A 21,934-nucleotide genomic window follows, 5' to 3' on the forward strand; every position below is an offset into this window, starting at 1 on the left:
CTTCTGGTGTTCGATGGTTTGTCACATTCATCGATGATTGTACACGGATGACATGGCTTTATTTGCTGAAGAATAAAAACGAAGTGTTTTCCTGTTTTCAGTCCTTCCACAAACAGATGAAAACTCAATTTAATGCTCAAATCCAGATTCTTCGCTCAGACAATGGTGGAGAATTTGTCAATCATGACTTTCAGACTTACTTCCAACAACATGGAATTATCCATGAGACGACTTGTCCTCAAACACCACAACAAAATGGTGTTGCTGAACGAAAGAATCGACATCTTCTTGAAACCGCCCGAGCACTTCTGATTGGCGCTCATGTTCCTCGCCATCACTGGGATGATGCTATTGTCACCGCAGTTCACCTGATCAACCGCATGCCTTCTGGTGTATTGACCTTTAAAACTCCCTTACAGGTGCTTGCGCAACACAGACCTCTGCCTTCAGTTTTGGTACTCACACCCCGAATCTTTGGATGTGTGGCTTTCGTTCATCTCCACAAAAATCAACGTAGCAAACTTGATCCATGTGCGCTTCGTTGTGTTTTTTTGGGTTATGCCACTCATCAGAAAGGCTACCGCTGTTATCACCCTCCTACCCAACGAACCTATGTCACTTTTGATGTGACCTTTCTGGAATCTGAGCTGTTCTTCCATGACCCATCATCCAATTCTACACTTCAGGGGGAGATACGAAGTGAAGAGCAGAATTGGAGCAACTTGGAAAATAAAGAAATTCTCCTTTGTACAGAAATGATTGATCATTCCGAGTCTGGAGCACGAGATTACTCTCTGTCGAAAAGCGACCAATCGCCCATTCATAGCGATCAATTGCCTGACCCACCTGATCCATGCGAAGATATTTCTGATCCGAGTCTCACACCTACAGACAATACAGAACAACAAGATGAAGACCCCCCTCTAACTCAACAGTACCAACAGACCAATCTCCTGAGAATATCCTTGAGGTAACTACTCCTACTAGACTTGTGCATTTAGATGATAAAACTATTGGATATCAATTACCTTTCAGGCAAAATCGTGGGAAGCCACCAAACCGTTATTCACCTGATATTGGCAAGACATCCAAGTATCCAATTGCAAATCATGTATCCACTGAGAAGCTGTCTGAACCACTCAAGGCTTTTGTGCATCAGTTGTCTGCTATCCATATTCCAACCAAGGTCTCTGAAGCATTGAAAGATCCTAAGTGGGTCCAAGCTATAAAAGAGGAGATGAAAGCCCTTGAGAAAAATCAGACTTGGACATTGGAGACTATACCCCGAGAAAAAAAGACTATCGGATGTAGATGGGTGTTTACTATAAAACACAATGCAGATGGATCTATCGAGCGATACAAGGCAAGACTTGTGGCAAAAGGGTACACACAGACCTATGGTATAGACTATGAAGAAACCTTTGCTCCAGTTGCAAAGTTAAACACCGTCAGAGTCTTATTGTCCCTTGCAGCTAATTTGGATTGGCCACTACACCAGTTTGATGTAAAGAATGCTTTTCTACATGGCGAACTCACGGAGGAGGTGTACATGGACATTCCTCCTGGATATAATACTACTCAGACTGGAACAGTTTGCAGGTTACGAAAAGCATTGTATGGATTGAAACAATCACCACGTGCATGGTTTGGACGGTTCACCATGGCAATGAAGAACAATGGTTTCAAACAGTGCAACTCAGATCATACTCTGTTCTTGAAACATCGAAAAGGGAAGGTAACAACATTAATAATCTATGTTGATGATATGATTATTACTAGGAATGATAAACAGGAAATATCACAGCTACAAGACTATCTGGCTACGGAGTTTGAGATGAAGGATCTAGGTGGACTCAAGTATTTCTTGGGAATTGAGGTGGCTCGATCGCAACAAGGCATATTTCTCTCTCAAAGGAAATATGTCTTAGACTTGTTGACAGACACAGGAATGCTAGATTGTAAACCTGTGGACACTCCTATTGTTCAGAATCATCATCTTGGAGAATATCCGGATCAAGTTCCAACTAACAAAGAAAGATACCAAAGGTTAGTGGGAAGATTGATCTATTTGTCACATACTTGACCAGACATTGCTTATGCGGTGAGCGTTGTCAGTCAATTTATGCACTCTCCAAGTGAAGACCATATGAATGCAGTTCTTCGGATACTTAGATATTTGAAGTCTGCACCTGAAAAAGGACTTATGTTCTCAAAGCATGGTCATCTAAATATTGATGGTTATTCAGATGCAGATTGGGCAGGTAATGTAACAGATAGAAAATCCACATCGGGTTACTTCACATTCGTGGGAGGTAATTTGGTGACATGGAGAAGCAAGAAACAGAATGTAGTAGCTTTATCCAATGCAGAAGCCGAGTTCAGAGGCATGACTAAAGGGATTTGTGAACTTCTTTGGTTAAGAAAGTTGCTTACTGAACTTGGGTATAAACCTACATCCACAATGAATCTCTTTTGTGACAACAAGGCTGCTATAGCCATTGCACAGAATCCGGTTCAACATGATCGTACTAAACATGTTGAGGTGGATCGACACTTCATCAAACAAAAGCTTGAGGCTAAAGTGTTTCAGTTTCCTTTTGTGAAATCCGAGGATCAATTGGCGGATATTTTGACAAAGGCGATTTCCAGTAAAGCATTCCACAATTCACTGGATCAGTTGGGCATTGGCGACATCTATACACCAATGTGAGGGGGAGTGTTGGCGTGACTTGTGTATATTGACTTACTTTCCTTATACACCAAGAATTCCTATTATAATTGTAATTGATTTACTTTAAATCATGATTTCCTACTGTAAATAGATTTAGGAATTTATTATTTACTTGCCCATTCAGGTTTCATTGTATTATAAATATGACCTCCTACAAGGAGAAGAATACACAGAAAATTCCCACAAACAAATATTCTCTCATAGTTTTTATATTTTAGCATAATATGCTGGGGGTGTGGAGGAGCTTCATAACCAACATTGAAAATGGAGCAGCACCTCCATTTCCAACAATGCCAAAGAGAGGTGATGAAAACCAAAACCCAAGGTAGGTTGTGAGAGACTTTAATCTTGCTCTTGAGGTTAATCATTACCCAAACATAAAGGCTAAGTGAGAAAGTATGAGCCATTGTAGGAGGGATTTCAATGGAGTTCCAAACCTGCTGGGCATGTTGACAATCTTTGAACATGTGCTCCATAGTCTCAGGGAGGAACTTGCATCTATGACAATTTGGATCAGCAGTCAAATTCCTTCTCTCTCTATGGACATTTGTAAGGATTTTGCCATGCCCAATTAACCAAATAAAAGTTTTTATCTTTGGTGGCAAATGCAATTTCCATATGAAAGCCCAAGCCACATAATTTGTCTCATCAAAAAAGGATAAATAAGCAGATTTAACAGAGAATTCTCCAAATTTAGAAAGATCCCAAATGCTTCTATCCGGTCTTTGAGTCTAAAAACCAGTATGAATACTGCTGATTCTGCCTACAATCTCAGTCGGAAGAAGCTGGTTCATTAAAAAATGCCCAAAGACAAAAGATACACGGATCCAAACCATGACCCAAAGTGAAAATAAGTAAAAAGAGAGCCGGATAAAAGAATGCAAAACCCAATAACAAAAAAGAAAAGAAAAAAAAACTCAATGAGTAGTGCTTTGCTTAGACATATATTTACAACCCCAAACATCATATTCAAGATTTCTAAATTCAAGATTTGAAGAGATTTCTAAATTCAAAATTTGAAGTAAGGATATCCAAATTCGAGATTGGAGTCGAGGATTTCAAAGTGAGCAAAATGAGTTTCCCATTTGAAAAAGAAAGTTTTAAATAGAGTTGTTGCATAAGACAACTCATAAATAATGGATATGAGTTCAACAGAGTCTTATTCCTTAATGAGTGAACTGCTAGATGCGATCACTCTACCGAAAACCTTTTCCCTTTAGAGAGCTATGTGCGTACACATGTGTATCCTCTGGTCTTGAGAGATCAATTAAAAACATAAAAGATAAAATTAATATACTCAAGTATAAAATAAAAATACTGAATGGGCTATTTGTAAATTTGTCGCGTACCAACATAAAATATACACTAAAATATTGGGCCTTCTAATACTACAAAGACAGACACAAAAAGCAAGAGCCCAATAAGTATAAATAAGAGTCCACAGTCCACTATCCAAAACTGCAGAGTTCTATAGGATCCAATGATGAGAGCACTGCGTTCTTCTGCTTCTTCCTGTCTCTGATCTTCTGCTCTTCTGCTCTTTCCGACTTTGTATGCGTCTCTGTTCTTTCAGGTTCATCCATATCCATATACTAAACAACTCTATGTATGTATTTATTTGTTATAGAAGAGAAAGGGTTCTGCTTTTTGGGTTCAATTCTATGTCCTCTCTCTACATTAATGCAAAGAAAAGGGCTTTAGAGTTTAACTATAAAGATCGAATTTTTAATTTGTTCTTTCACGTGTTCCCATTGATTTGCATCGAAATTCACAATCTTTCTCATGAATTTCAGCTTCTTAATCGGTTTCATTGATAAAGAAATCTTGAGAACTAGAAAGATTGGGGATACATTTTGGGATGATTTTGCATTCATCCGTGCCACAATGGTTTAAATTGAACTTTTTTTTTACCAGATGGAGCCAATAAGTTCATCAAACCCAGATCTTAGAAAAGTTGCTGTTGCTGCTGAAGTGGAGGGGTTTGGGTGTTCTGTTGATGAAATTTCTGCAAAGGTTGATACGGTGAGGCTTCGTTCAACCAATTAGAACCCAATATCTTCTTTATGTGATTAAGAGTTTTAGTTTCTTCATCTGATCTGGGTAGGTGTTATACGATTTGGCACTTCAATGGTTTGATTTTTTCATCATTCATTATCAATAAATCAGACAACTGCTGCTTGGCTTTGTCCACTTCCACCTTTTGGCCCAGCCACTATGGTTTTTACATCTATGGTTTTGTGGAAGTTTTTCCTTATTGGCATGTCACATCTGTCCAAAATTTTAAACTCATGAATACTTTGGCTAATTTGTCTTTTTCTTGCAGCTTGAGAAAAGAGTGAACGAGGTTGAACGATTTTACTTGACTACAGGTAGTCCGCAACTAACCAATTCAAAAGGTAGCTCAATTGTGAAGGATAAACAGTTAAATCTTCTTAAGAAGCAGCAGCAAGATGCATCACGTAGGGAAGTCACTGCTACAAAGAGAATGCAAGAGCTCATGCGGCAATTTGCCTCAATATTCCGTCAGGCAAGCACCAACGCTATGCAATGCCTCATGATATAGGTCACTTAGCAATGGATGCAAGTACTTGGGTATATTTTGATGAAGATCTATGCTTACATATCAGGGTTCTTCATATGTCTATTCACTATTTTCTTTCTTGATAATGTGGTGGATGTACGATCTTTTGACATAGTTCTACAGTAGTTTATTGGGGAAGGGGAAAAAAAGAGGTACATTGTTGGGAACACAAACAAATATGTATGATCAAATCTATAATATTGTGTTTTAAGTAGATATTAACTGTCCTTTGGTTGAAGACATAATCACTTGGACTCAATAGTGAGGAACAATAGCAGCAGTGTAAATCATTTTTATGAAAAGCTAGACATTGTTATCAAGTTTAAAGGACTAGATCAATTTCTGTGATCAGATGTTCATGTTGAGTGATATTTCCAATATCACTTACAAGCTAAATGAGAAAAATTCAGTTGTCACTTTGTCAGAAAGTTTCTTTTAGGTGAATATTATGTTTCAGAAACGCAAGAGCAAGGAGACTTATAAAATGATGTATTTTCTTTTTCTTGCTGGAAGAAAATTGTGTTTTTGATATAATGAATTTTCTGATATCTGGTATTACTGCCGTATCTAGCTGCATGTTTAAGCAGACTTTGGTCTTTTCTCATTCAGTAACTCACACATGGTATTTCCTTAAATCTTCGGTTTGATGCTTTGATGCTAAAACAGTGATAAAAATGGTTTATCTGGGTAATAAGTAGTTAATCTGGCCTTACTTGGCACTTTCCAGATCACTCAGCACGAATGGGCATGGCCCTTCAAGGAGCCTGTAGATGTTGAAAGTCTGGGATTGCATGACTATTATCAAGTAAAGTTTCTTCCCCAGATCACTAATCTGTATGATCAACTATATGTGTACATTTTATTTTATCCCCTCTTCTTTTTTACTTATCATAAAGACGCTTTATGCATTTTTAATTGTTTTCACAATTTACTCATCGCTACCTGCGTATGATACAATATACTTTCCCCAAAATGGCCTTAATTAGATTGTTTGAAACAGAAAATTTGTGTAACATTTCATGTTCAACTTAAATATACATATACTTGTATCAAAGTGACTTCTCTGTTGGTGACATCCTATCATGTAGGATTCCTTCATTCCTTATTTTAAGTCTTTAAATTTCAACAAAGAAAAAAAAAAAAAAATCCTTTTCACGGTATACCTAATTTGTTCTGGGTTTCTTACATTAGGTTATTGAGAAGCCTATGGACTTTGGAACCATAAAAAATAAAATGGAAGCTAAGGATGGTACTGCCTATAAGAATGTTAGAGAAATATATGCTGATGTGAGGCTGGTATTTAAGAATGCAATGAAATATAATGATGACAAAGATGATGTCCACGTGATGGCCAAAACATTGTTGGAAAAGTTTGAAGAAAAATGGCTAAAGCTTTTGCCAAAAGTTGTTGAAGAGGTAAATTACTATCCCAATATGAAAAAAATATCTTATGTAGGCTTTCCTGGATCTTGTTACCAGTATTTTTTAAGGAATTCAGTAGTATTTCCTTATGAATGGAGGTACTTTCAGTTGTCATGCTTTATTATTTCAGTATAATTTTTTGAATTAAGATATTGTAGGAAACAAGACGAGTAGATGAGGAAGCAGAGGCACGACTACACACGAAACTTGCCCAGGAGGCTGCTTATGCCAGCATGGCTAAGGATCTAAGCACTGAGGTTTGTCAAAATTTTAAATCGTCATAGTAGCTTCTAAAGAAGCTTCTTTGTTTTCTCTTTATTCTAATTTTCATAGGCAACATACACAAAGCCAATGAAAGTTTGATGATCTTCATGGAGTAAATTCTGATGCATGCTTTACATTGTGTATTTTTTTTTAAAAAACAAAATCTTTCAGCTTGTAGAGATTGATCTGTATTTGAAGGACCTCAGAGAAATGGTGGTTCAGAAGTGCAGGTTTGTTAAAAACCGATGTCTACTCATCATTTAGACTTAAGTGCTTATGTTTTAGCACAGGTGTATATTTACTTTTATAAACTTCAAATCAAAGTTAAACCTGCAAGTGAAAGGACATGCCCCAGGGGCAAGCATGTGGGACTATATTGGTGGGGCATGGGAAGCTTAATTTGTTTTTCCTTCTATTGTTATTCTTCTATGTTAGTGTAGTTGATTGCGGTAAGATTTTGTTGACTACTGTAGTCTGTAGTTGGCAAGTTCAGACTTCAGATAAATTATTCAAGTGTGTGTGTCACCAAAGTTATCTAAGATTTTGGTAACTACTGTAGTTGGGTGAATTGGTTCTCAGGGAATACGGAATTGCATCTATTGATGCACGGGAATTGGCAAAATGGGATGTGTAACTTTATTTCTTGGCTGGTTAAACTATGAATGGGCATTATCGAATCCAGCATTGTTCTTGCAGCAGCCGGGCGTGCTCTAGCTGTTGTGTTATTTTTATTGTTTTGGCATCTGTGACGAATCTATTTTGACTGTGTATTGATTTAGGAAAATGTCATCTGGTGATAAGAGAAAACTTGGGACCGCTCTCACCCATTTATCTCCTGACGATCTCAGCAAGGCTCTGGAAATCGTCGCTCAGAATAACCCCAGCTTCCAAGCAAGTGCGCAAGAAGTGGATCTTGACATTGATGCTCAGGTCATTATTTGTTTTCTATTTGTTTATGTTGTGATCTGGCAATCATTTGGGTTGCATGCTGCAATATCAGCCATCCTATTTGAGTTAATTCAATTAATTTGGCAATGTCATGCTAATTCAGATATGTCTTCTTTTCATTCTTCCATCCCTCTACACAGAGTGAGTGCACATTATGGAGGTTAAAAGTTTTTGTTAAGGAGGCACTAAAAGTTCAGGGAAAAAGTTCTGAAGGCATTGCCGGCAACAAAGTTACAGCCTCCAAACGAAACAGGGAGATTTCTGACGCTGTTCCCAAGACTAACGCAAAAAGGACTAAAAAGCTCTCTTGTTTGTGATCTAGCTTGCATGTCGGGTGACTCAGTTCATTCAGTGCATTGTTGAATGTAATTATGTGCTGGTTAACTCTGTAAATGAAAGAGCTACGGATCGTTTTTCTGTATAGATACGTGATATAGATCAATCAACTTCTCGATTTCTATAAAGGTTAGATACATAATCAGACTTCTAGTCATTTGCTATGATTTGTGAAAGGACACCCCTTGCTAAAGAATGGACCAAATGAATGTCCTTAGTCGTGTATTCTCTTGCAATTGAGGTTTGTTTTGATGAATTGCACCTGGCATTCCCACACTTCTTGTGTAGAAAGAATCATCAGTAAAACTTCAAGCATCACACAATAATTATTTCATATGTCCAATATAATAAAATGGTATTAGAACAAGATCTTCATTAACAATTTTGATCAAATTTGTGCTATTACTGATAAGCGTAGAAATTGTAAAAACTCGAAGAAAGACAAATTCTAAATGATGAAATGTAGATTACTGTTGCTAAGAATTACAAGCAGAGTAATAAGAACAAAAATAAATCCAGTATTTGCAAGTTTTCATGCAAAAATGAACTTTCATATATGCAAATCCCAGGACAGCACCGAATAATTCAATGGTGTGCATCTGACATTCCAACAATGGTTTCCAAAAGTCAGAAGAAGATGAGAACAAAAACCATTTATCTATCATGTACACGCTAGAAAACTAGTTTTTTTGCCCCTTGGCTATCCATTAGCTACTGTTGTTTGTTACTGCCTCTAAGAAACGGCATTATATGGAACTGAGAGAGCAAAGACTCCATGACCCTCGAAGAAACTGTTTTATTTGCTACCATTCCCTTTGCCTCTAGTTGAGAATCAAAATCCCGCCAGAACTTGATGATTTGTAGATTTTCTTCTTCTGTCAATCTCTGGACAATGATTCTGGAAGCATAGCCCTTTTCTTTCATTTGAAGGCATATCTCTGAGGGATTGTTTTCTGTAAGAGTGACCATGTACAACCAGCCCTTCTCCGACAAAAGATTGTCAGCAACAGGCAGTATCTTATCAATCACGCTACGGCCATTCTCCCCTCCGGCCCATGCAGAGGCAATTCCTTCATGACCCACTTCATCTTCAGGGGTCGGCACATAAGGCGGATTCACAACTATAACATCAACCAATCCTGCTAGACGCTTCTGGAGTCCTGATGCAATGTTAGTGGTTATCAACTCTGCATGAACCCCATGTGCTTCTAATGTCTCACGAGTCACCCTCACTGCATGGGGGTTGATATCAGTTGCAATATAGTGCGCCTCCTGGCCAACAATAAGAGCTAGAGAAGTAATTACATAGCCACTACCACAGCCCAGTTCCAGGCACAACGTTGGTTGATGCTCTAACAGGTTCTTTCGATCCGCTAAAAGAGCATCTACTAGAGCAAATGAATCATCACATGGTTCATAAACCTCTGGATGAGAGCTTACAAGGCGGATTTGGGCGATTCTAGAGGACATCTTGTATGGGACCTATCATAACAAAGTAGTTTCCAGGAAGTGAGAGTAAAGATTGATGTGATTCCAACAACCAAAACCAAAATCCATGAGCATGATTATTGGAACAAATGCTAAAACCCCACCTTACCTGTCCATTACTCCATTGCTTCCCTTGGTTGGTAGTTTGGACAGAAATCAAATAATATTTTTTGGGTTCCAGCCCTAGGTAGCTCTGGGGTGTGCCAAAGAAGCAATACACACAAAATTAGCTTCACCATGGAACAAAATGGGCAGCAACTCATAGTATTTGAACACTCTAAATAATCATGGTACACTTCCAGTCTCAGCAATAATACTTCAAAGTATGATACTTAACAAAATCTGAATTTAATAATAACCTAAGAACAAACTCAAATGTTCAATGAGTGAAGGGACGAATCCCTCAAGAAATCCAAAATTCAGATTCAAAATAAAGTACAATGACGCAGTGATTTAGTAGTTGATATAAGAAATTGCACTACAAAATAAGTGATTGATAGAAAGGAGACATCTTTAATACAAAAGCCCAAAAGAAATAAATTAAACAAAAGATAGTACCTTGAGAAATCAAACAACAAGAACTGATTCGTTGGTTTCTTCTTCCCCTTCTTGCTTTGAAATCTTTTTAGGGTTATTGGAGTTTGTTTATTCCGTCTAGGTGAAAGCGGGAACTGGAGTTTGTAGCCGACTAGAGTGGAGAAGATGAAGCGTTAAAAGCCAAAACTCGGAATAATGCGGAGGGAACAGGAAGGGCACATGCGCTCCGGGTACAGCTGATTCTCCCTCTGAACTGGCCTATGTTTTCACCATTTGGGCTGTGCTATCCCAAAGGCCCAAAGCTTTTATTTATTTCTCCCAAGTCCTTGCAACAAAATGAAATTTCAATTGGGGTGTGTTGGGACGCACACAGCTTTTGAAGATCCAAACCATCCATCAATTTCAATACCGCATACCCCTGCTTAGCTCTCTCTCTTTTCAAAATTAAGTTTTTTTTCCTTATATATCTCTATTGTCACGCCCAAATTTTGCACTAAATTATATAACAACCACTTTGATAGTCGAATTCTCCCACCTAGTTTCTGAAACCCAGAGCTTTGGGTTTGGTGGGAAAGTCTCTTACTTTGCAGGTTTTTCTGAAGGTTTAATGGGTTTTCTTCGTTCCCATTTGATTTGTTGACTTTTAGATTGAGAATTTAATTAGAAGGCGTTAAAATTGAAACATATTAAATTTTATGCATAGATTTTCGATAGTCTTTAGCTTCCTTTAACATCCCTCAAAAGAAAAAGTCCTTTAGCAGCAGTAGAAGTTGACGTGTATTTAAATAGCCCTAGAAACAGAGAAAAGTTTGAACTTTGGCAATTTGAGTCTGCGTGCATCTGCCCATCAAAGAGACGAAGAGAAGCAACAGCTGCCCATCTCAAAGTTCAATTCAAAAAAGCCTTTGTCTTTGACCAAGGTAAAAAAGTCTTTGCTTCTTTACGTTTCCGTCTGTGGGAAAGTTGAGTAATTTTTCTCAAATTCTGTTTCCTAAGCTTTCCCAATTTTTTGGGTTGCAAGATATAAGGCAAAAACAATTTCCTAAACAATTTCCTTACTGTGGAATTGTGTTTTGGGATTTTCTTTTGGAAACAAGGGGAGAGAAGAGAGAGTTTGTGATTGAATTCATGGACAAGACGAAGGTAACAATGGAACCCAAGAAGAGTGGTGGTGGTGGGGCATTTTATGTTCCTGGGAATGATAGAGTTTTTTATAAGCCTCCTGAGAAGAAATCTCCTTTGGGTTTACATGTCTTTGCTAATGCTAATGCAAAACGGGAAGGCCATATAAGTGAGAGAATAGATAACCAACATGATAGTAGTGATTATGGTAAGGATTATTATCATCAAAGGAAATCCGGTGGACGATATGAACAAGACCAATGTGGCGGAGGATATGGAAGAAAGCGGAGTAGATGTGAAGGTTCAATGAGGAAACATGACAGATCATCTGATTGGGATGATGGGAGATTGGGATGGCAGGATTCTAGTTACTCTAATGCTAGTAAGCGCCATCAAGCCGGTTCTGCTGCTTCTCCATGGGATTTCTCGCCAGTTGAAATTCCTTCTGGATACTCAATCAAATCTTCAAGTTCGAAACATGGCGCAGGTTCCCATAAACTTACCATTTATTCAGAAAATTCAGAGTCATTCAAGGACGGAGAGGGTGATAAGACTGATTTGGATGAAGAACACAAATACAAAATTAGAGAAATCATGCGTCAAGAGATAGATTACAATTCTGACGTTGCATGGTATGATAGAGAAGAAGGAAATGCAATGTTTGATACAACTGATAGCTCATCTTTGTTTTATGGAAATGATGCTTATTTTCAGAAGAAGGAAGCAGAGTTGGCAAAAAGATTGCTTCGAAGGGATGGCACTAAGATGAATGTTGCTCGGAGCAGAAAAATGTCTCAGCTCAATGCTGATAATGCTCGGTGGGAAGATAGTCAACTTTCGCGATCTGGTGCTGTTGGTGCGACTAAGGCACAGACTGAGATTGATGATGAAGAAGAACACAAAGTTACTCTTCTTGTGCATGATACAAATTTAAAGCCTCCTTTCCTGAATGACAGTGCTGTTTTTACCAAGCAAACAGAGCCAGTAATGCCAATAAAGGATCCCACGTCTGATATGGCTATAATTTCACGCAAAGGGTCTGTTCTAGTTGGAAGAATCCATGAGAAGCAAAATTTGAATAAATCTCGTCAACGGTTTTGGGAGCTTGCAGGTTCCAAACTAGGTGAAATCCTTGGTGTTGAGAAAACAGCAGAGCAGATTGGCACAGATACTGCTGCCACAGGTACAGATGGTGAAATTGATTTCAAAGAAGATGCAAAGTTTAAACAGCATATGAAGAATGAGGAGGCTGTGAGTGAATTTGCAAAGTCAAAAACCATCTCACAGCAACGGCAGTGTTTGCCCATATATTCTGTGAGAGATGAATTACTACAGGTAATTCGAGAAAATCAAGTTATTGTTGTTGTTGGAGAAACTGGTTCTGGAAAGACAACTCAACTGACACAATATCTGCATGAGGATGGATACACCGTAAACGGTATAGTAGCTTGCACCCAACCGAGGCGTGTGGCAGCCATGAGTGTTGCAAAAAGAGTTAGTGAAGAGATGGAGACTGAGCTTGGCGAGAAAGTCGGTTATGCTATTCGTTTTGAGGATGTGACTGGACCGAATACCATAATTAAGTACATGACTGATGGAGTACTTATGCATGAAACACTTAGAGATTCTGATCTTGACAAGTATCGCGTAGTTGTGATGGACGAAGCCCATGAAAGGTCACTAAACACGGATGTTCTTCTTGGGATTTTGAAAAAAGTGGTTGCCCAACGTCGTGATTTTAAGCTCATTGTGACATCTGCGACACTAGATGCTCAGAAATTCCAGACTTTTTTTGGAAGTGCACCGATTTTTGAAATTCCTGGAAGAACATTTCCTGTAACTATCAACTACAATGAAACCCCATGTGAAGATTATGTTGAAGCTGCAGTGAAGAAGGCCATAGCTATTCACATCACCAGCACTCACGGTGACATCCTGATCTTCATGACCGGCCAAGATGAGATTGAGGCAGCTTGTTATGCCCTCTCAGAGCGGATGGAACAACTTATCTCCACCTCGAAGAAACGGGTGCCAAAACTCTTGATACTCCCTATATATTCACAGTTGCCTGCTGACTTGCAAGCAAAGATATTCCAAAAAGCTGAAGATGGCGTTCGTAAATGCATTGTAGCAACCAACATTGCTGAGACATCTTTGACTGTAGATGGAATCCTGTATGTCATTGACACGGGTTATTGTAAAATGAAAGTATACAACCCCAAAATGTGTATGGATGCTCTTCAAGTATTTCCTATTAGTCAGACTGCTGCCAACCAACGTGCTGGGCGTGCTGGCAGAACTGAGCCTGGAACATGTTATCGGCTGTACACAAAGAATGCATACCGAAATGAAATGCTGCCTAATCCTGTGCCAGAGATTCAGAGGACCAACCTTGGGTATGTGATCTTGTTGCTCAAATCTCTTCAGGTTGATAACTTGCTAGATTTTGATTTCATGGACCCACCTCCCAAGGATAATATTCTCAATTCTATGTACCAGTTGTGGGTGTTGGGTGCTCTTAACAATCAGGGCCGCTTAACTGATCTGGGCTGGAAAATGGTACAGTTGCCATTGGACCCTCCACTTGCTAAGATGCTGTTGATGGGTGAAGAGATGGAATGCTTAGATGAGGTTTTGACGATTGTGTCCATGCTTTCGGTGCCGTCAGTATTTTTTAGGCCCAAAGATAGGGCAGAGGTGAGCGATGCTGCACGGGAGAAATTTTCCATCCCAGAGTCCGACCACTTAACACTGTATAATGTTTATCAGCAGTGGAAACAACAGCAGTATCGGGGAGACTGGTGCAATGACCATTTTTTGCATGTTAAAGGGTTGAGAAAGGCTAGAGAGGTGAGGTCCCAGCTCCTAGAGATCCTGAAGACACTAAAAATCCCAATTTCATCCTGTGGGCCTGATACTGATATTGTGAAAAAAGCTATTTGCTCCGCATACTTTCACAATGCAGCAAGATTGAAGGGTGTGGTGGAGTATGTAAACTGCAGGACTGGGATGCCATGCCATTTACACCCGAGCAGTGCTCTTTATGGTATGGGATGCACTCCAGAGTATGTGGTTTATCATGAATTGATTTTGACAACAAAAGAGTATATGCAGTGTGCCACAGCAGTGGAGCCACAATGGTTGGCTGAGTTGGGACCCATGTTCTTCTATGTAAAGGAGTCAGATACGTCAATGTTGGAGCATAAGAAGACGCGAAAGGAAGAGAAAACAGCTATGGAGGAAATGGAGAATTTGAGAGAGGCTCAAGCAGAGGCAGAGAAAGAAAGCGAGCTGGAGAGGGAAAAGAGATCCAAGCAGCAACAGCAGCAGCGAATGTCAATGCCGGGTTTGCACCATGGCTCTTCTGCATATATGAGGCCAAAGAAACTTGGCTTGTAAATGTGAATCAATTTGTACATATGATTCAATCCTACTTTTCTGCAGGAAAACAGTGCTGTTAACACACACACACGCACAAAGGAAGAACCTATTTATTCTTCATTGGAATCTTCTTATGCCTTTTTGTCCTCGCATATGACTGCAGCCTTGACAACTCTATAAATCTCCTTAATGGTAGGAGCTATTTCTAATTTTCTGCATTATATCAAACTATACATAATTAGACTTCTATTCAGTTGCTATGCACACCCCTTTCTAAATGTTTGGCCATATGACTCTTGTCTTTTCTTCTCCGGAGTTCAATGGATTTTCCGTTGTTATGATTTTGGGTTTTTGGCGATTTGGGCTGAATGTGGTTTCAAAGCGAGCAAGGATTCATAAACCCTTTCGCAAAGACACAAAAAGAAGAGACGAGAAGATCAAGTTGAGTCAAAGAGAGAGCAACAGCTGAACCCACCTCAATTTCATTCAGGGCATTCATAAATCCTTCGTCTTTGACCAAGGTAGAGACTCCTTAACTCAGCTTCAATCACCATCCCTCAACCCAAGTTTGCAGCTTTCTTTGTTTCTTTACGTTTTCGTTTGTTTGCTTGTTTGTTTTTCCCTTTTAACCTTACGAATTCTTTAATGAAAAATAGCAAAATTGCGTAACCTAACTAGAAAGATGGTGACCTGTTGAATATGTGGAAAAATCAATTAATTTTGCCCTAATTTGTTTCCTAAAATTCCCCAATCTCCTTTTCCTTTTCCTTAGGTGCTATTCCTAATGTGACTAGGTTCTTTTGTTTAAATCCTACATAAAGTCATTAAGGTGTGTTAAATAAGGAGAATGATTTGGGAGAAGCTCAAATCGCGGTAGACCGAAGTCTAGAAATCACTAGTAGTACTGAGAATGTTATTTTTGTTGGTTCCTACAGCTGTTGTTGCAGCTTGGATCTTCACAAACTTTGTCTGCAACTTAATATTATATATGATATGGTCTGTTCTAAAAGATTTCAATTTTTTTTTTTTTGGTTACCCCTATTCACTTCCTAAGTTGCTATTACTGTGACATGTTGGTAAGGAAATTGACTAGAGTAATAACAAGAAGGGGTTTAGGGTTTAGCAGAGTCCTTACAGGTTACAACAAACTCTAAGAAGAAGAAGAAAAGACTGATCAGACTCTGAAATGCATTGGTTTGTAAATGGCAGGCTTCCTGCCCCACTTAGTGTGTTCCTCAATTTAACCTCGTCAAATTTGGCAAATCACAAGAGTACAAACCAATAAGTACAAAATCTAAACAGTATAAAAAAGGAAACCTCACATCATTTGGTCATAAGTTTATGATGATGACACAATAATACAAACGAACCATTACCAATATCACTTTTACAGTGCGCTTCACCACTTCACTTTTGCATGCCATTGATGACCAGAACAAAGCTAAGCTTGAATTTAACAAATACACCAACAGTAGGGCAAAGATGCTATCTTAACCAGGCATAAAAGAGACCCCAAATATAATTAAAAAAAGAAGCATAAAATCTTGTTATATACTATGGCCCCAGCTAGCTACTGCTATACCATTAATCAACCATTCTCGCAACTTGATCTAAAAATCATCTGTTATTATACATGTCCATGACTTTTCTTTTCTCTTTTTTTGGTTTCTGGGTCACCAAAATGTTGCTCCATGAAGCCATTCTTCATTGCATGTGAAATGTGTTTGGTTGTTTTGCCTGTGCAAGCATTTGAACAACTTCTCTCATGGTTGGTCTCTCCACGCTCTGCTCTTGAACACATAAAACTGCTACAAAAAACACCTGCATTGCTTCATCCAATGGAACGCTGTCCAGCCGTTTATCTAGGATCTTTATCACCCCTTCTTTGAGTAAGTTGGTCTGTATTTTGGTCCACTGAACAATGTCAAGACCCTCTTCTCCAAAACCACCAACTGGCCTTCTTCCTGTAATGAGCTCCAATAGCACCACCCCAAAGCTATACACATCACTTTTCTCATCAACTCTCAATGTGTAGGCATACTCTGTTCCATGAGGTAAAGTAAAATATTTAGCTCATTGAAAACTTCCATAGTATAAAATAAAGGGGTGAGAAAATTGAAATTGAATTGTTAGATTTAAGTGAAACTACATGACATGTCCACTGTTTTAATATATTTTTTTTACTCCTCCCACAGCACAGTAAAGGCTAAAGCAATAGCCTGTGTGTGTAAAAGGAAAAGGTAATTGGGGTTTATGCCTTATTCTTTACAGATGTCTCTCCCTTTCTAGGGTTTAGGGAAAGTAAAGCTTAGATCCCAATCAAGATTCTTAATGGGTATATGCTCCGCTCTGGAGTTATGTGGATTTTGTTCTTTCTGTGATTTTGGGTTCAATGGGTTTTGGTCAAAAAGGTTGGTTTGTGATTGGGCTGAACCAACATGGCTTTTTTTTATTTATGGTTTCAAGACATGCAAAAGCTCATACCCCATTACTGTGTGTAGAGCAATATAAAAAGCAAAAGGAGAAATTCCTATGTCAGTGGAGCCTTTTCCCTTCCGGGAATCCATATGGAACTACTAGTTTCTTCTTTGGTCCAAAGTAATGTATATGCCAGAATTTATGCAGATGCAAAAAAAGAAGTATTTTCTATTAATCTGTTCTCTGTTTGGATACCAAGTTGAACAAAACAAATCAAAATTTTGAACTAATCATGCAACCTGGTATTATTGAATGTGGCTGACTTATTTCACTAAGTCAGAGGAGACATATGGAATATGCTTAATTACTTTATCTAAGTGCTGCATCAAGTAGGTCTTTTGAGCTAAATGGACCTACTTAGCCTATTGTCTCCCTATTCAATTCAATGAAGTAAATTACACTTAATAAATGTCTCAAATTAGTATAGTATCTATGTGGTAAAAGAAGTACCTGGAGCAATATAGCCATATGAGCCAGCAATTGCAGACATGCATTCTGATGTTCCAGTGTCTTGCAAGAACTTGGCAAGCCCAAAATCTGCTACATGAGCCTCAAAATCTGAGTTTAGCAGAATGTTGTTGGACTTAACATCCCTGTGAAGAATCAGAGGGGAACAATCATGGTGCAAGTAACAAAGGCCTTTTGCTGCTTCTATGGCTATGTTCACCCTAGTCTCCCACTTAAGATATCCTCCTCTTTTCCCATGCAAAACTTCACCTAAACTTCCATTTGGCATGTACTCATAGACAAGCAGATTGGTCTCTTTATTTGAACAAAATGCTAGCAATCTGACAATGTTTCGGTGTCGGATTTTACCAAGCGTCTGAATTTCTGCAGAGAGACCATTATCATGAGAAGAGCCTTTGTTAATGCCCAAAAGCTTCTTCACAGCTACTTGCTCTCCACTGGACATTGTTCCTCTATAGACAATCCCAGCTCCACCTCTCCCTATAACATTGTTTTCCTTTATGCACTCTAAAATGTCTTCACTTCCAAATTCTAGCTTTTGGAATGCCGTGAGCTTCCATGAGTTCGATTTTTTCCTCACCTTTCTGGTCTTCATGATTGCAAGGGTTGCAAACACAAATGAACATAGCAAGAGTCCTAGAGCAAAGACAAGCTTGAACTTCCCGAGGACTTGAGACCTGGTGCCGTTTTGATTGTGATCCTCTGATGGCGAGCTTGAAGAGTAGTTGCATGGCTTTTCAGAAGAGTCACAGAGCTCAGGGTTGCCTACAAAGGAGGTGGAGTTAAAGAATAAGTATTGTCCTGTTTGTGGTATTGAACCAGAGAAGCTATTGTGGGAAAAATCAGCAGAGGTTAGGCTCTTCATGGACCCAAGTTCCTTTGGCAGGCTCTGGTTTAAGTGGTTCCAAGAGACGTTGAAGTAATTCAATATGTGAATTTGAACAATCTGAACTGGGATTGGACCCGTGAGTTGGTTTTGGCTCAAATCTAAATAAGTCAGTGAGAGACAATTTCCAACTTCCAGAGGGATTCTGCCAGAAAAATTGTTTCTGCTAAAATCCAACTTGAGAGCATTTACCAACCGGCCTATGTCAGATGGAATTTCTCCGGTAAACTGGTTTCCACTTAATAGAAGATTCTGCAAGCTAGAGAATTTTCCAATAGAAGTAGGAAGTGGCCCCGATAAGCGATTGCTTGACAGATTTAGCTGGCTAAGTTTGGAGGGTACCTTGCTTGCTTCCTCCAGGAGCTGTCCAGTAAGATAATTGTTCTGTAGCTCTACAAGTGAGAGCTCTGGCAAGTAAAGAAACCCCTGTGGTATTGATCCGGTCAGATAGTTCTGCCCCATTCGCACTCTTACGAGAGTGTCACATTTACCAAGATCATCTGGCAGAGGTCCAAAGAGAAAATTGTTGAGCAGAATTAAGATCTTCAGCCTTCTTCCAAAGCACAGAGATTTTGGGACCACCCCAGTGAGCTTATTACTTGACAGATCAAGCTCAATCAATTTACCATTCTGGCCAAGCTTTGAAGGAATTGCTCCAGTGAAATTGTTATGCCACAGCTTCAAGACTTCCAACTTGGGCAGCTCTGCAATGGCATGAGGAATCTCCCCATGAAACTTGTTGATGAACAGGTTCAAGAGGGTAAGCTTGCGGAGCGCAGAGAACTCAGCGGGGATATCTCCTGTTAATGCATTGTTTGAAAGATCAAGAGACCTCAAGCTACTCAAGTTTCCCAGTTGAGCTGGAATGGAACCACTAAGCTGATTTGTTTGCAGGAACAAAGTGTCCAGCTGTTTTAGATTTCCCAGCTCTGGAGGGATTGGTCCCTCCAAGCCACAATTTGCAAGGTCTAAATGGAACAGATTGATCAGCTTACCGATCTCAGGTGGGATCCCGCCTTCGAACTCATTGTAGTAACCCAAGAAAAGCTGCTTGAGGTTAGTAAGATTACCAAGCTCACTTGGTATGAAACCACTCAGATCATTTCCTGCAACTGAAAGATAATTGAGCTGCACCATATTTCCATAACTTGGAGGGATATTTCCACTAAAGTAATTCCCGCCAAAGTCTAGGCGCTTCAGCTTGGGAATTTGAGTGACACCTAATGGCAGTGAGCCATTGAAATCATTGTTGTAAGCATCTAGCAATATGAGCTCCTTCAACTGAGCAAATTCCCAGCTCAAGTTTCCACTGAAACCATTGTTGGATATGTTGAGGTATTGAAGCCTAGCTAGCTTGTGAATTTCGGGCGGAAAAATGCCTAAAAATCCATTTCCTGACACTGAAAGATTGACAAGGGTTCTCAGTTCTGTGATTGCAGGTGAAAGAGAACCGGAGAGATTGTAATTGGATATGTCCAATGAAACAACTGATATGTTCATGTTGTCACAGTGGATACCAGCCCAAGAGCAGATGAACATGTAGTTTGATACATTCCAGCTATTGAGAGAAGGATTTGAGGCTTCAAAAGATTGCTTGACAGAAACCAGGATTGAAGCCTGCCTTCTGAGAGACAGGTTATGTGAAGAGACAGAATGAACACAAGTGAGGAACACAAGAAGGGAGGAGAGGAAGACAAACTTCATTGCAGAACTGGCCATGGGAAGGTTTTTGGATTAGAGAAGAAGGGTTCTAGAGAAACCAACTCTTATTTTTGTTAAGCTGAAGAAAAGTAGCAACCATTTCATTCATATGCACTCTAATTTTACAGTGTGGACACCAGACAGATGGACAGGGAAAAGACCTTGGATGCTATAAATATGGAACTTTGCCTTGCAATTTTTTTCAAGCTCTCTCTGCCACAGTATATTTGGTTTCATCTTCCGACTTTATAAAAAGGAAAAGCAAAAGCAGCTCATGCATTTGCATATAAAGATTCATAACAACAGACCGTTTGATCAACCAATATTTAAAATCCCTTTACCTTTGGAGCTGAATGACACAATTGCCCTTGCTTTACTTTGCTTGTTATTGAATCTGATTGAGAAGAAGAAAACATAAGTCAGAATATTCAAGACTTGAAGAGAGGTCCATGACCCAGCTGATAATTTAAAGTAGGGATCATAAGCAGGAAATCACTTCACCAACCTAACTCATAACCAAATTGATTAGAGGTCATAAAATTGATTAATCTGATAATACACATTCCTGTTCATATTATGCTTAAGCTATGATTTAACATGTAATATAGGCTTGATCCCAAAAACAAAACAAGACAATGATATTGTTCTAACTTTGTTACCGTGATTAAAACAATGAACTGATGGGATACTTTAACACTATGTGTATGTTGTGTACAAAGTAACTTCAGGAAAAGCTTTGACTTGTTCAAAATACACCAACTGTTCCTAAAATGTTGCTTGCTTATCAATAAAAGCTTGGATAAAATTTTTACTTCATTTGTGTGTTGTGTGGATCACATTTGTACTTTTTATATATAAATATTTTATACAAGGGGGAAGGGGGAATCGAACCTAGGACCTCAGATACAGGGATAAATGCTCTTAATCGCTTGAGCTACAAGCTCCTTGCATCACATTTGTACTTAGATGGCTGCAAACAGGTTAATGACTATGAGACTGTCTTTTTTTAGTTGAATGATGATTAAGTATCAGCCAAAGAATGATATGATCAACTTGGGGGAGAAGCAGATAAAACTCCATGATTCTTTTCTTTGCTTTTAAAGTGGACACATTAATTGGGTTCTTTTAGACCATCTTCCTTTGTTATTTTGTTTGGAATAAGTACCAGTATTATTATACTGGAGGAGCCCCCTCCTCCTTCCCCTTTTACTTTAGACCAGAACGTGAAAAAAGAAAAAGCATATGGATTGATTTTGGGATTCATCACTTTAATAATCTCTGTCTTCTCTCTCTTTGTGGACCTGTTTGAATCTTTTTCATATTTTTATTTGGTCAATGAGTTAGGAGGACAAAGGACTCTCTAGGAGGAAGCATAATTATGAAGGCAATAAAGGCCAGGTTTGTGTTGGAATATGGCTATGGCATATTGGGAAGCTTATTTTACTGTTCCATTTTTTTCACCTGAAATCAAGGACTCTAGAGCTGATCTATACATAGAAATATATATACACAAAGTTGATGCCTCAAGTGGGATGAACACCAGAGGAAATTTCATAAGGTTGCTTTGGTTTTGAGCGACCACAATAATGGA

General features: G+C 38.9%; 4 protein-coding genes across 6 annotated transcripts; 2 read left to right on the forward strand and 2 right to left on the reverse strand.

Annotated features, from left to right (window-relative positions):
• The first annotated feature begins 4,182 nt into the window (after nt 1-4,182).
• Nucleotides 4,183-8,518, forward strand: LOC117626059 (transcription factor GTE1-like). 2 transcript variants are annotated; one of them, XM_034357700.1, is made up of 9 exons: nt 4,183-4,304; nt 4,646-4,753; nt 5,055-5,258; nt 6,040-6,117; nt 6,504-6,728; nt 6,893-6,991; nt 7,170-7,228; nt 7,778-7,928; nt 8,087-8,518. In XM_034357700.1, exons 2-9 carry the CDS (start codon nt 4,646-4,648, stop codon nt 8,261-8,263), a joined length of 1,101 nt encoding a protein of 366 aa, XP_034213591.1. In that variant the 5' UTR covers nt 4,183-4,304; the 3' UTR covers nt 8,264-8,518. The 2 variants fall into 2 exon arrangements, with proteins under 2 accessions (XP_034213591.1, XP_034213592.1); XM_034357701.1 differs by lacking the exon at nt 4,183-4,304 and having other exon boundaries at nt 4,715-4,831.
• Nucleotides 8,519-8,726: 208 nt separating this feature from the next.
• Nucleotides 8,727-10,731, reverse strand: LOC117624447 (methyltransferase N6AMT1). 2 transcript variants are annotated; one of them, XM_034355691.1, is made up of 3 exons: nt 10,329-10,731; nt 9,880-9,963; nt 8,727-9,764 (listed from the first exon to the last, which is right to left on the reverse strand). In XM_034355691.1, the coding sequence occupies exon 3, from the start codon at nt 9,750-9,752 to the stop codon at nt 8,994-8,996; it is 759 nt and encodes a 252-aa protein (XP_034211582.1). In that variant the 5' UTR covers nt 9,753-9,764; nt 9,880-9,963; nt 10,329-10,731; the 3' UTR covers nt 8,727-8,993. The 2 variants fall into 2 exon arrangements, with proteins under 2 accessions (XP_034211582.1, XP_034211583.1); XM_034355692.1 differs by having other exon boundaries at nt 9,875-9,963.
• Nucleotides 10,732-10,758: 27 nt separating this feature from the next.
• LOC117624446 (pre-mRNA-splicing factor ATP-dependent RNA helicase DEAH7-like) lies at nt 10,759-15,031 on the forward strand. Its single transcript, XM_034355690.1, has 2 exons — nt 10,759-11,227; nt 11,329-15,031. The coding sequence occupies exon 2, from the start codon at nt 11,436-11,438 to the stop codon at nt 14,826-14,828; it is 3,393 nt and encodes a 1,130-aa protein (XP_034211581.1). The 5' UTR covers nt 10,759-11,227; nt 11,329-11,435; the 3' UTR covers nt 14,829-15,031.
• A 1,061-nt stretch (nt 15,032-16,092) lies between these two features.
• On the reverse strand, nt 16,093-20,601 carry LOC117625006 (leucine-rich repeat receptor-like serine/threonine-protein kinase BAM3). The gene is made up of 3 exons (XM_034356559.1): nt 20,437-20,601; nt 17,739-20,390; nt 16,093-16,852 (listed from the first exon to the last, which is right to left on the reverse strand). The coding sequence occupies exons 2-3, from the start codon at nt 20,359-20,361 to the stop codon at nt 16,515-16,517; spliced, it is 2,961 nt and encodes a 986-aa protein (XP_034212450.1). The 5' UTR covers nt 20,362-20,390; nt 20,437-20,601; the 3' UTR covers nt 16,093-16,514.
• Between the last annotated feature and the right edge of the window lie 1,333 nt (nt 20,602-21,934).

This window comes from Prunus dulcis, chromosome 4 (assembly GCF_902201215.1).
Source record: "Prunus dulcis chromosome 4, ALMONDv2, whole genome shotgun sequence".
NCBI classification, from domain to species: domain Eukaryota; kingdom Viridiplantae; phylum Streptophyta; class Magnoliopsida; order Rosales; family Rosaceae; genus Prunus; species Prunus dulcis.

What these genes read in the sequence shown, in the direction of transcription:
- LOC117626059 (XM_034357700.1), top strand. Translation starts at nt 4,646, where the DNA reads ATGGAGCCAATAAGTTCATCAAACCCAGATCTTAGAAAAGTTGCTGTT. An exon ending in TGCCAAAAGTTGTTGAAGAG is followed by an intron (nt 6,729 to 6,892) that starts GTAAATTACTAT and finishes AAGATATTGTAG; the next exon opens with GAAACAAGACGAGTAGATGA. An exon ending in ATCTTGACATTGATGCTCAG is followed by an intron (nt 7,929 to 8,086) that starts GTCATTATTTGT and finishes CCCTCTACACAG; the next exon opens with AGTGAGTGCACATTATGGAG.
- LOC117624447 (XM_034355691.1), bottom strand. Translation starts at nt 9,752, where the DNA reads ATGTCCTCTAGAATCGCCCAAATCCGCCTTGTAAGCTCTCATCCAGAG.
- LOC117624446 (XM_034355690.1), top strand. Translation starts at nt 11,436, where the DNA reads ATGGACAAGACGAAGGTAACAATGGAACCCAAGAAGAGTGGTGGTGGT.
- LOC117625006 (XM_034356559.1), bottom strand. Translation starts at nt 20,361, where the DNA reads ATGGCCAGTTCTGCAATGAAGTTTGTCTTCCTCTCCTCCCTTCTTGTG. An exon ending in ATATGGCTATATTGCTCCAG is followed by an intron (nt 16,853 to 17,738) that starts GTACTTCTTTTA and finishes CTCATGGAACAG; the next exon opens with AGTATGCCTACACATTGAGA.